General features: G+C 39.4%; 1 protein-coding gene across 1 annotated transcript; it reads right to left on the bottom strand.

The window, feature by feature from the left end:
• Positions 1-10,070: 10,070 nt before the first annotated feature.
• Positions 10,071-12,798, bottom strand: LOC128242615 (sentrin-specific protease 1-like). Its single transcript, XM_052959835.1, has 5 exons — positions 12,585-12,798; positions 12,061-12,201; positions 11,332-11,480; positions 10,703-10,820; positions 10,071-10,432 (listed from the first exon to the last, which is right to left on the bottom strand). Exons 1-5 carry the CDS (start codon positions 12,759-12,761, stop codon positions 10,148-10,150), a joined length of 870 nt encoding a protein of 289 aa, XP_052815795.1. The 5' UTR covers positions 12,762-12,798; the 3' UTR covers positions 10,071-10,147.
• Positions 12,799-13,128: the final 330 nt, after the last annotated feature.

Below are 13,128 nucleotides of genomic sequence, written 5' to 3'. Positions count from 1 at the left end.
TAGCTTCAATGTGAGCCCGGCCGTAACAAGTCACAGGCTTAACAGACATGTAGTGGCCTTATGAATGCCAATATATATTTGGTCAAAATGCCTCCACAATAAACTCGATTATTTCCATTGACCACAAATAACTTGACACATCAATAGCTGACTTGCCAGACGATTCCTCAACAGTATCATTGAGTGCGTCGTACATATGCTCATAATGAACCAACAGGGTACTAATGAAACACTGAGTGTTGGGAGAGTCTGTCGTTTCGAGGCACATTGAAATATGACAGCCCCGTTTTCCTCCTCACACTGATGCATCGGCTAAAAAGGTCGACACTGCGCTTTTACCCGACATGTGTCTGTTAAGATTATGTTTTCCTTTTTAAAGATTAGTGAGTAAGATGTTGAAAGGTGCTCATACAATTGTGAATTTGTGGAACCTGAGTGCATAATTAGATTTGCCTCTCCTTATCTATGCAACATCAATCCCTTTCCCTCGCCACTTCGTTAGATCTAAGTCCAGTTGTGTAGGTTTTCAATAAGGTTGTTTGAAATGGTCCTTGCATCACTTCGTGGCAGTTCTAAAAAAACATTTATTTCCTTACCAACAATATACCGCACACAAACACTCATCTGTTCTGTTACACTAATATCAGTCATTTCATCAACTATGATGCCAAAAAACTGGCATTTTGAAACATCACATACAATCTTTTCACGTATATAGTCAACCATACATGTAATGTTTCCATTTGGAATTGCGATGTATACTTCGCTTTCTTTAGACTACTTTTCAGATGGTTAGAAAGTTGTTCATCATGTCTGCTTATCCAGTTAAAGAAGTTAAAATTGCTACCCTCGCGGTTTTGATCTTTTAACCACCTCCCTCTAAGAGGAATTTCTCGTGATGAAAGTGTTATAATAACTTGGTGAACTATGGCAATAAGAACATGTCTGTTTTCGAATAATTTATCGGAATAAGCTGTGCTCAACAACGCATTTATCGATTCTGTTTTTCCTGTACAAACTTTTTATAAATATCACACTAGCGGTTACCTCTTTAATACACATGTGTTTTAGAACTGTTGTGACTTGGTAAGATACCTATTTTAACCCTTAACAGCATTTTCCAATCTTTAAATGGTGAACAATTAAATTCTATGTGCCTAACATCTGCATGTGCAAACACAAATTCACTATCGGCATACCGTAGCCAGTTACAGTGCGTCTCCCTAGAAATGTTGAACTTTCTCTGTTTAATTGCAGGTTACTTGGAACAGTTTAACATTGAAGTTAAGAATGTTAAATATCTCTTCATACGAAAACTGTTTATGACCAAAACTGCTAAATCCGGACAAACTGTAAAGAATGTGGAATACAACATTGGAGCAGGCAAAGTAGTTACGACATGAAGTGATAAATACCGGTGCTGCTTGCTTTCGACTTTTTTGCATCACACAGGCGTTTTATTTATAGGTCATACTAGTTAAATGCAGTTCTTCTCAATGAATCATTGTCGGACCTGGACCTTAGTATGATTTTGTAACCCTTACGTTCATGACCGTAAATCTTGACAATGCAGAGGATCATATCAATAAAACCGTCTGCGCCAACCACTCAAAATGTGTCCAGGTCCATCACAAACCCCGATTCTTGACCTGTACAAAGCGATGTCTACCAATGTAGGGTAAAATTCATGCGGATCTTTTGAACAATAGCGCGCAAAAATTGCTGTCGAACGGAGTCGGACAAGGCTCAATAACAGCGAGGATCGTGCCTGAACTTGCCTTAGCATCTATAGCTGTTACTACGACATTGTGCATAATTGTTCTTAGTTCTGTTATATTGTGGTGGTGTCTCGAATTCAGATGCAAATTTATTACTTTTCATTACCTTTTTTTATTTTTGCATTGCAAATTTTAACCGATGCTGCTGCCTCGGTGTGCCTCAGTGTGGCTACGGCGCTGTACAGAAGCAGTTGTAATACCGATGTTTGTAATGCTACTCGCAGTTTTACGAAATGTTTACGATCACCCTTTAAGTTATTTTCATAAAAGAACACAGCACTTTACAGAATGGGTAGTTGTTTCGTCAACATATCAAGTTTACAGTTCGTCAACCTTAAAAATATAATTAGCAATTAATGTTATCACTGTTCAGTGCTCAAATTCATCTTACTTTTTGTAAATGTATGTATGGATATAATAAGGACTAACTTCTTTGAATGATCTTGCTTTCTTATGATTGAGGAATTTGTATTTATTGACCACCATTTCTAGACAGCATCTGTTCAATGCTTCGTGACTCGTTGCCAACCAACAGAGTAAAAACGGCGTTGAATAAACAATTGCCATCATCGGTGCTACGGATAGCTATCTTGGTGGTCGCCTGATATTCCCGCAGGTATGTATTGGCTATTTCGTCCTGTTGGTGTGTTTCAAAATCAGAATGAAGTCTTGTTTGAATAGGTATGTCTTTGACAAACAGTTTTTCCTTTTTACTCCATTTACTAAACTCTCAACTCCTATATCTGAATCACGCCTAAGTATGCACTGGTTTTCGTTATATTATATAGGTAATATTATTTATTTTATTATTCCAGATGTCTTCATGAACACCGGAGGAAATGACATCGATGGGCAGTGTCGACCCGAAGAGATCGCTACCAATATAATGAGGCTAGTGTCTGAATTGAAGCAGCGTGGAACAGAGCGTGTGTGGGTGTCTGCCATCGTCCAGAGAGGAAGATTTCCGGCACATACGAACATGACACCAACAAAAATCAGAAAATCAGTAAATGAAAGACTTAAAAAGGCTCTTGTGGATGATTATGACGACATGGGGAAGCGTCTGACATTCACCAGACATTATGATAGAGACTTAATTGGTTCACCCGGGCAAAAGGGAAGGTGGCATGGACGTGTTTCTTGGAACAGTCCTAAGGTCATTCGCAAAAAACGCAAAGGGCAGACAAGCGAAACGTCCTCATGAATGAGGATAATAGACTTGTAGTGAGTTTAAACTGATGTTAAGTTTTATATAAATGTTTTTATTTGTACTCCATGATATGTTTCATTGCTATGTACGTGCTTTAAATTGAATGAATAAATAATGAAAATAATCGTTGATTCCTGGTCTACTTATTGCTTAAGTAAATCATTGCCATAACTCAACTCAAATATAACACATATATACTTATTCACTGTTTTCGTATTTTAGTCTAAAATACGAAATACTCTATTTTCGCGAAAATAGCTTTGTTGACTAAAATACGAAAATAAGATTAGAAATGTTTGTCATTAGGTAGATTTTTTTTAGATAAAAACTTTGTTTATATCATTCTTATATTCAGGTGACGGTTATTTAGCATTAATTAATGATTTTATCGAAAATAAGGCTACTTTGGGCGAAAATATTATTATTTTTTGGTGAAAATAGAATTATTATTTGGTACGAAATCATTAAGATATACTAAGATATATGTATTATATTCAAGGGGGAGGACGTAATGTGATTTCTGGCAAACATTAAGTGAGAAAATTTTCATGGCAAACAAAATGGCGTATTTTTAATGACAAGTGCCGATTCTGGGACCATTTTTGCCTTGTAAGTTGATCATTTACCAGGAGCGTCATAGAGCGCAGTAATTTTAAATAACTAAAAATAGCGTTTTTTACGATGAATTATGTTTTATTTTAAATAAAAGTCTTGCAAACATATATATTTGATTGCGCTTTATTGAAATGGCATACTATATCTTTCATAAACCATACTGAAATAAATGAAATAAGAAGTGGCGCGTTGTTGCGCGTGACTCATCTTACATGGGGTATGTAAGATGGGGTTTTCCAGCACTGGTCACATGACCGGAATGATAGTATCTGTCATGTGTTCCCGTTCCGAATAGAAAAATCCGACCCGAGGGCATCGCGTTGCCAGGTAACGAGGCTTGCCGAGTTACCGGCCACGCAGCGTGCCCGAGGGTCGGATTTTTCTATCCGGAACGGACACACCTGATAAATATTTTTTTCTAGCATACATAAATTTTATGGAGAAAATACATAAAAAAGCGCATTTTTATAAGTATCACCAAAAAGCGCGTGCGATGATGTTTACTGCATACGTCAAGAAGTTCCTACAGTATCACGTCTTTTAAGGGTTATTATGTTTTTTGTTTTTGTTTTAAGTATATTTTTGTAAAGTTAATGTTAATGGAACTTATCTATTTAAATCTCATAATTATGATTACATAAAGTGTATTATAAAAGAAATTGAAATTATTACGTCACAGCGCGTGACTCATCTGGCAAGGGGGGATGCCAGATGGAGTTTTCCAGCACGGCTGAATTCATCGGAAATGCCTATCCGGTGTGCTAGAAACACACGTCCGGTATGCAAGAAAACCTAAGAGCGTTTAGTTGTAGATGGATTAATTTTCTTAGCATAAGTAGTAGAACATAATCCATCTACATCCAGGCTACACCACGTGGAGGCGCTCTTGCCATGGCCCGTGTAATGAATGGATGAATGAATGAATGACCTATCGAATAAATGTGAAGTTTAGTCGGTGTGTAAGACACCCGGTGAAGCCGAAGCCCCCCTTCCCGACTAATGATAGAATGAATGAATATGTGAAGTTTAGTCGGTGTGTAAGACACCCGGTGAAGCCGAAGCTCCCCTTCCCGACTAATGAATGAATGAATATGTGAAGTTTAGTCGGTGTGTAAGACACCCGGTGAAGCCGAAGCCCCCCTTCCCGACTAATACTAATGAATGAACGAATAATTGAATGAATAAATGAAAGGATGAATGAATGAATGAATGAATGAATGAATGAATGAATGAATGAATGAATGAATATATGAATGAATGAATGAATGAAATGAATGAAATGAAGGAATGAAATGAATGAATGAATGAATGAATGAATGAATGAATAAATAAATAAATTGATAAATAAATAAATAACTAAATAAATAAATAGTTGTATGAATAAGTAGATAAATAAATAATTATATAAATAAATAGATAAATAAATAAATAATTATATAAATAAATATATAAATGAATAAATGAGTAAATAAATAAATAAATAAATACCAAGACTAACTGAATGACTGACTAACTTAACTGTACTGTAAGATTGATTGAATATGTAGCATAATGGCTACACATGTTAGCACACTATACCCCCATAAGAGTCACTGTCACATAATTCCTACACATGTTGGCACTCTACAACCCACCCCCCCAATAAGTGTCACTGGCACATAATTCCTACACATGTTAGCACACTACACCCCCACAAGAGTCACTGGCACACCTTTCCTACTCATTTCAGCACTCTATACCCCGCATAAGAGTCACTGTCACATAATTCCTACACATGTTAGCACTCTATACCCCCCTAGGTGTCACTGTCACACAATTCCTACCCATGTTAGCACTCTATACCCCCAAGGTGTCACTGTCACATAATTCCTACACATGTCAGCACTCTATACCCCCCCTCCTAGGTGTCACTGTCACATAATTCCTACACATGTTAGCACCCTATACCCCCCCCCCCCAGGTGTCACTGTCACATAATTCCTACACATGTTGGCGCTCTATACCCCCATAAGTGTCACTGTCACCCATTTCCTACACATGTTAGCACTCTATACCCCCCCATAAGTGTCACTGTCACCCATTTCCTACACATGTTGGCACTCAATACTCCTACATAAGTGTCACTGTCACACAATTCCTACACACGTTAGCACACTATACCCCCCTCCCACACAAAAGTGTCTCTGTCACACAATTCCTACACATGTTAGCACACTTTACCCCCCCCCCCCCCCCACAAGTGTCACTGTCACATAATTCCTCCACATGTTAACACTCTATACCCTACATAAGTGTCACTGTCACACATTTCCTACACATGTTAGCACTCTATACTCCTACATTAGTGTCACTGTCACACAATTCCTACACATGTTAGCACATTTTACCCCCCCCCCCCCATAAGTGTCACTGTCACACAATTCCTACACATGTTAGCACACTTTACCCCCCCCCTCCCCATAAGTGTCACTGTCACACAATTCCTACACATGTTAGCACACTTTACCCCCACCCCCCATAAGTGTCACTGTCACATAATTCCTACACATGTTAGCACTCTATACCCCCACATAAGTGTCACTGTCACACAATTCCTACACATGTTAGCACTCTATACCCCGATAAGTGTCACTGTCACATAATTCCTACACAATTGCGCACTCTATACCACCGATAAGTGTCACTGTCACATAATTCCTACACATGTTAGCACTTTATACCCCCACATAAGTGTCACTGTCACACAATTCCTACACATGTTAGCACTCTATACCCCTTATAAGTGTCACTGTCACATAATTCCTACACAGGTTAGCACTCTATACCCCCGATAAGTGTCACTGTCACACAATTCCTACACATATTAGCACTCTATACCCCCGATAAGTGTCACTGTCACATAATTCCTACACAGGTTAGCACTCTATACCCCCGATAAGTGTCACTGTCACATAATTCCTACACATGTTAGCACTCTATACCCCCCATTAGTGTCACTGTCACATAATTCCTACACAGGTTAGCACTCTATATCCCCACATAAGTGTCACTGTCACATCAGTGTCACTGTCACATAATTCCTACACAATTACGCACTCTATACCCCCGATAAGTGTCACTGTCACATAATTCCTACACATGTTAGCACTCTATACCCCCACATAAGTGTCACTGTCACATAACTCCTACACATGTTAGCACTCTATACCCCCCATAAGTGTCACTGTCACATAATTCCTACACATGTTAGCACTCTATACCCCCCACAAAAGTGTCACTGTCACTCATTTCCTACACATATTAGCACACTACAACCCCCCATAAGTGTCACTGTCACATAATTCCTACACATGTTAGCACTCTATACCCCCACATAAGTGTCACTGTCACATAATTTCTACACAGGTTAGCACTCTTTACCCCCAATAAGTGTCACTGTCACATAATTCCTACACAATTACGCACTCTATACCCCCCACAAGTGTCACTGTCACCCATTTCCTACACTATTAGCACTCTATACCCCCCCCCCAAATAAGTGTCACTGTCACTAAATTCCTACACATGTAAGCACACTTTACCCCCCATAAGTGTCACTGTCACATAATTCCTACACATGTTAGCACTCTATACCCCCGATAAGTGTCACTGTCACACAATTCCTACACATGTTAGCACACTTTACCCCCCATAAGTGTCACTGTCACCCATTTCCTACACATGTTAGCACTCTATACCCCCCACATAAGTGTCACTGTCACACATTTCCTACACATGTTGGCACTCTATACCCCCCCCCCAATAAGTGTCACTGTCACACAATTCCTACACAGGTTAGCACTCTATACCCCCGATAAGTGTCACTGTCACACAATTCCTACACATGTTAGCACACTTTACCCCCCATAAGTGTCACTGTCACATAATTCCTACACATGTTAGCACTCTACATCCCCCACGTAAGTGTCACTGTCACACAATTCCTACACATGTTAGCACACTTTACCCCCATAAGTGTCACTGTCACACATTTCCTACACATGTTAGCACTCTATACCCCCCATAAGTGTCACTGTCACTAAATTCCTACACATGTTAGCACACTTTACCCCCCATAAGTGTCACTGTCACATAATTCCTACACATGTTAGCACTCTACATCCCCCACATAAGTGTCACTGTCACACAATTCCTACACATGTTAGCACACTTTACCCCCCATAAGTGTCACTGTCACCCATTTCCTACACATGTTAGCACTCTATACCCCCCACATAAGTGTCACTGTCACATATTTCCTACACATGTTGGCACTCTATACCCCCCCCCCCCAATTAGTGTCACTGTCACACAATTCCTACACAGGTTAGCACTCTATACCCCCGATAAGTGTCACTGTCACACAATTCCTACACATGTTAGCACACTTTACCCCCCATAAGTGTCACTGTCACATAACTCCTACACATGTAGCACTCTACATCCCCCACGTAAGTGTCACTGTCACACAATTCCTACACATGTTAGCACACTTTACCCCCATAAGTGTCACTGTCACCCATTTCCTACACATGTTAGCACTCTATACCCCCCACATAAGTGTCACTGTCACACATTTCCTACACATGTTGGCAATCTATACCCCCCCCCAATAAGTGTCACTGTCACACAATTCCTACACAGGTTAGCACTCTATACCCCCGATAAGTGTCACTGTCACACAATTCCTACACATGTTAGCACTCTATACCCCCCCCCCCAAATAAGTGTCACTGTCACTAAATTCCTACACATGTTAGCACACTTTACCCCCCATAAGTTTCACTGTCACATAATTCCTACACATGTTAGCACTCTACATCCCCCACATAAGTGTCACTGTCACACAATTCCTACACATGTTAGCACACTTTACCCCCCATAAGTGTCACTGTTCACCCATTTCCTACACATGTTAGCACTCTATACCCCCCACATAAGTGTCACTGTCACACATTTCCTACACATGTTGGCACTCTATACCCCCCCCCCCAATAAGTGTCACTGTCACACAATTCCTACACAGGTTAGCACTCTATGACCCCGATAAGTGTCACTGTCACACAATTCCTACACAGGTTAGCACTCTATACCCCCGATAAGTGTCACTGTCACACAATTCCTACACATGTTAGCACTCTATACCCCCCCCCCCAATAAGTGTCACTGTCACACAATTCCTACACATGTTAGCACACTTTACCCCCCATAAGTGTCACTGTCACATAATTCCTACACATGTTAGCACTCTACATCCCCCCCACATAAGTGTCACTGTCACACAATTCCTACACATGTTAGCACACTTTACCCCCCATAAGTGTCACTGTCACCCATTTCCTACACATGTTAGCACTCTATACCCCCCACATAAGTGTCACTGTCACACAATTCCTACACATGTTAGCACTCTATACCCCCCCCCCCAATAAGTGTCACTGTCACACAATTCCTACACAGGTTAGCACTCTATACCCCCGATAAGTGTCACTGTCACACAATTCCTACACATGTTAGCACACTTTACCCCCCATAAGTGTCACTATCACATAATTCCTACACATGTTAGCACTCTACATCCCCCACGTAAGTGTCACTGTCACACAATTCCTACACATGTTAGCACACTTTACCCCCCATAAGTGTCACTGTCACCCATTTCCTACACATGTTAGCACTCTATACCCCCCACATAAGTGTCACTGTCACACATTTCCTACACATGTTGGCACTCTATACCCCCTCCCCCCCCCAATAAGTGTCACTGTCACACAATTCCTACACAGGTTAGCACTCTATACCCCCGATAAGTGTCACTGTCACACAATTCCTACACATGTTAGCACTCTATACCCCCCCCCAAATAAGTGTCACTGTCACTAAATTCCTACACATGTTAGCACACTTTACCCCCCATAAGTGTCACTGTCACATAATTCCTACACATGTTAGCACTCTACATCCCCCACATAAGTGTCACTGTCACACAATTCCTACACATGTTAGCACACTTTACCCCCCATAAGTGTCACTGTCACCCATTTCCTACACATGTTAGCACTCTATACCCCCCACATAAGTGTCACTGTCACACAATTCCTACACATGTTGGCACTCTATACCCCCCCCCCCCAAATAAGTGTCACTGTCACATATTTCCTACACATGCTAGTACTCTTTAACCCCCCCCCCCCCTCCAAAATATCACTGTCACATAATTCCTCCACATGTTGGCACTCTATACCCTACATAAGTGTCACTGTCACACATTTCCTACACATGTTGCCACTCTATACACCCCCATAAGTGTCACTGGCACACATTACCTACACATGTTGGCACTCTATACCCCCCCCCCCCCAATAAGTGTCACTGTCACAAAATTCCTTCACATGTCAGCTCTCCCTACGCCCCACCCCCATAAGTGTCACTGTTACACATTTTCTACACAATACAACACTCTTTATCCCCATCACTATCACAAATTTCTTGTCACTTTTTTATATTACCCATACTGCGCATCACAGACTTCACACTGGAATTGATTGTTGTTGGTGATTGTCACATCTGGCTTTGAGCAACATGTTCTGTGCCACCAGCGGTAACATACATCACACTGAACCCATTTTACTTTTCTACCTTTAGGGTCCTTGCACCAGAAAGAATCACACAGGTATGTGTTTCTTTGACCTTTAAATAGTAACCTGTCAGTGATGTAACGTCTGAACAATGGCACATGCACTTGGCGCAGGATCCATGATGCCTTTCCTTTGACAAGGCACTCAAGAGTCTGAAGGGGGGAAAATGATTCCATGAAATAAAAAAACATGTCATAATAAAATAAACAATACCATTTTAAGTATCTTTTATGTAGCATTTTAGGTTCTCAGCATCATCTATTGCAACAACCTAACCAGTGAAAGGCCTAATCACTGGAAATGATGCTATAGTCATGGCCAGTCAAAGTGCATTTAAGAAAAAAAATCTAAATTCAATTTTGGCAATCTTAATAGAAATAAATGCCATGGATATGTCACTGACAATTTATACATACACTTACCATCAAAACAAACAACCCACAACTCGAGCCATCAGTTTGTTGATTTGTTGTGGAAGAAACTGGTTCCCAATGCTGAAGGCCATCATTGACTATCTTCAACCTTTCACTCATAAAATTGCTGAAAATAAAATATTAACCGATTGTATAATCCCTTGAGCAATGGTTAATGTTCACTTGAGAATGTAAAATTCATTTGGTATTGAAGCATTCTGACCAGGACCTTCTCTGGTATAATAACATTCCTGACAGTTGGTAAATTATTGTACAATTGATGAATTCATGATCAGTAAATGATAAAATCATAAAATGAGTGTATATGAAATGTACATGGCTTACTTATAAAGAGCCAAAGATATCTTTGTTCATTAAAAGATACCTTGAAACCATGTAAATCATCTTCATCGAACTGAGTCAAATAATAAACTATTCCTTTCTTTACCGTGACTAAGTTTTTATTAATGCATTTCACACCTAACACTTTTCTGTGTATTGTAAAATCATGTCTAGTGCAACATATTAAAATGCACACTCAAATTCTGTAAGTATTTGCACAATAATGACAAGTGACTACAATGGTTTTAAAGGATTTAACTTTTTTGAAATCATCATAGTTGTGGAAATCAACTTACCAGAATCTGTCAATGAGAGGACGGTTGTCTGCACCAAGGGAGTCATAAACTGCCACAGTCAAATCTTTAGGCCGAGCCACAAGAACTACCCAGTGGTTGCCATTTTTGTTCCATGGAACTACCACAAAGTCAAACTGGGTAAAATCAACCTGAAACAGACAAACACATTCTATTACCCAAGCTGCATGCTGACTGGCTCGCTTCATATCATATGCCTTAATCTAATTGTATGTCATATTGAAGTAGAAATGTACACATCAAGACTAAAACTTGTTAAGAGAAAAAGGTGTGCTCCGGGAACATAAGAAACTTGAATCAATTCATTTTCCTTTCAAAGGGGCAAAAGTGTAAAACTTACTGTCCTTTTAAGCAATGTGTGTACCAACTTGCATGTTATGGCAAAAGATATTCAAAAGATCTTAGGTAAAGATAAGTTATTTAACTTAAAAAATTTAAAGGAACATTAATTCCCATTGAAATGCTTTGTTTCAATGCATACAAAGTTTAATTGAAATTTGACTCGTTCAGATCAGGTTTTTGCTGTTATGGAACCATCTTTGATACCACATGGTAGATTCGACATTTCATACATATGAATTTTCATGTGCAGCATGGTATAAACAAGTGACTGATAGATATAAATTGACTTTTCTCAAAGTTATATAAATTATATAAAAGTTGCTGGGAAGAGTCAAAGATATAAAAACTTATTTTAATGCAAATCTCTACCTTTGTATACATGTATCTATCATACATTCCAGCATCCCATAACACTGCTGTATACGAGGGGATCACAAACATCCTTTTCGCACTGGGTTCGGATGAGTCAGTTGCTTCTCTTGCTAGGAGCTTCGCGTAACTGTTGAGCGCCTAAAGGGAAAAAATTGGTTGATATGACAAATTTAGCTAATGACTAATACTGGTGAGAAATTCTACTATATCTTATATCACCAAACAGTCATAAAAGCTCTCAGTAATTAAACTGCAAATTGAACAGAAAACAGTTTTCATAATAACTCATACCCATTCATTGTGAAAAGCAAATGAATACTCAATATGTTTTGAAAGCAGGGACATTGCAAACATCATATCAAAATGCAACTATTACATACAGCATTTATTCGTCATTTACTGTTGCGTCATTTACTGTTGCGCAATTTTTCAAGGGTTTCTCAAATGTCACATACAAATAAGAATACAAAAGTGTCATCTCTGACTGGTAATGTCAAAATTGACTATAGCAATTATCATACCTTGTCATTCAGCCATTCATTTCCTTCAAGTGTGTTCAGATCCTGTTGTTCCAAACCATCTCCTGCAACTGTCAATCGCTCCGATCCTGTCAATCCTTCAGGCTTTGGACACTCAGACAGGAATGCTGGGCGACTTTTCAGAGTCTCCAGAACATCAACAGGAGGTAGGTCCTCCATGTAGGCCTTGGCTAGGACAGTGAGCAGTAGTGTTTCAGGGTCCCCACTTTCTTTAACTCTGTGAACAGCGTCTTCCATATCAGGGAGCAGGTCACCATACATGGCTGTTACCTAGTGATAAGACATGTTACATTTTCATTTAACTACTTCGGTTTAAATTAACCTAATTTCAGTCATTGTACATCTATAGCAGTCCTTAATGGGGCCTCACCACTTGAAAACTCCATAAAATTAAACACATGTGTAGTAATGCAACACTCAAGGTTTCATCATACAAACATAACATATAGCTATATATATATTGAGCTTAACATCAGAACAAAGATTGTAAATAATCCGAATGATTAAATAATTATTTTCATCAACC

The sequence above is a fragment of the Mya arenaria genome, chromosome 8 (genome assembly GCF_026914265.1).
Source record: "Mya arenaria isolate MELC-2E11 chromosome 8, ASM2691426v1".
Lineage (NCBI taxonomy): Eukaryota > Metazoa > Mollusca > Bivalvia > Myida > Myidae > Mya > Mya arenaria.
The sequence above is the reverse complement of the archived record's forward strand: the minus strand, read 5'-3'. Positions and strand labels throughout refer to the sequence as shown.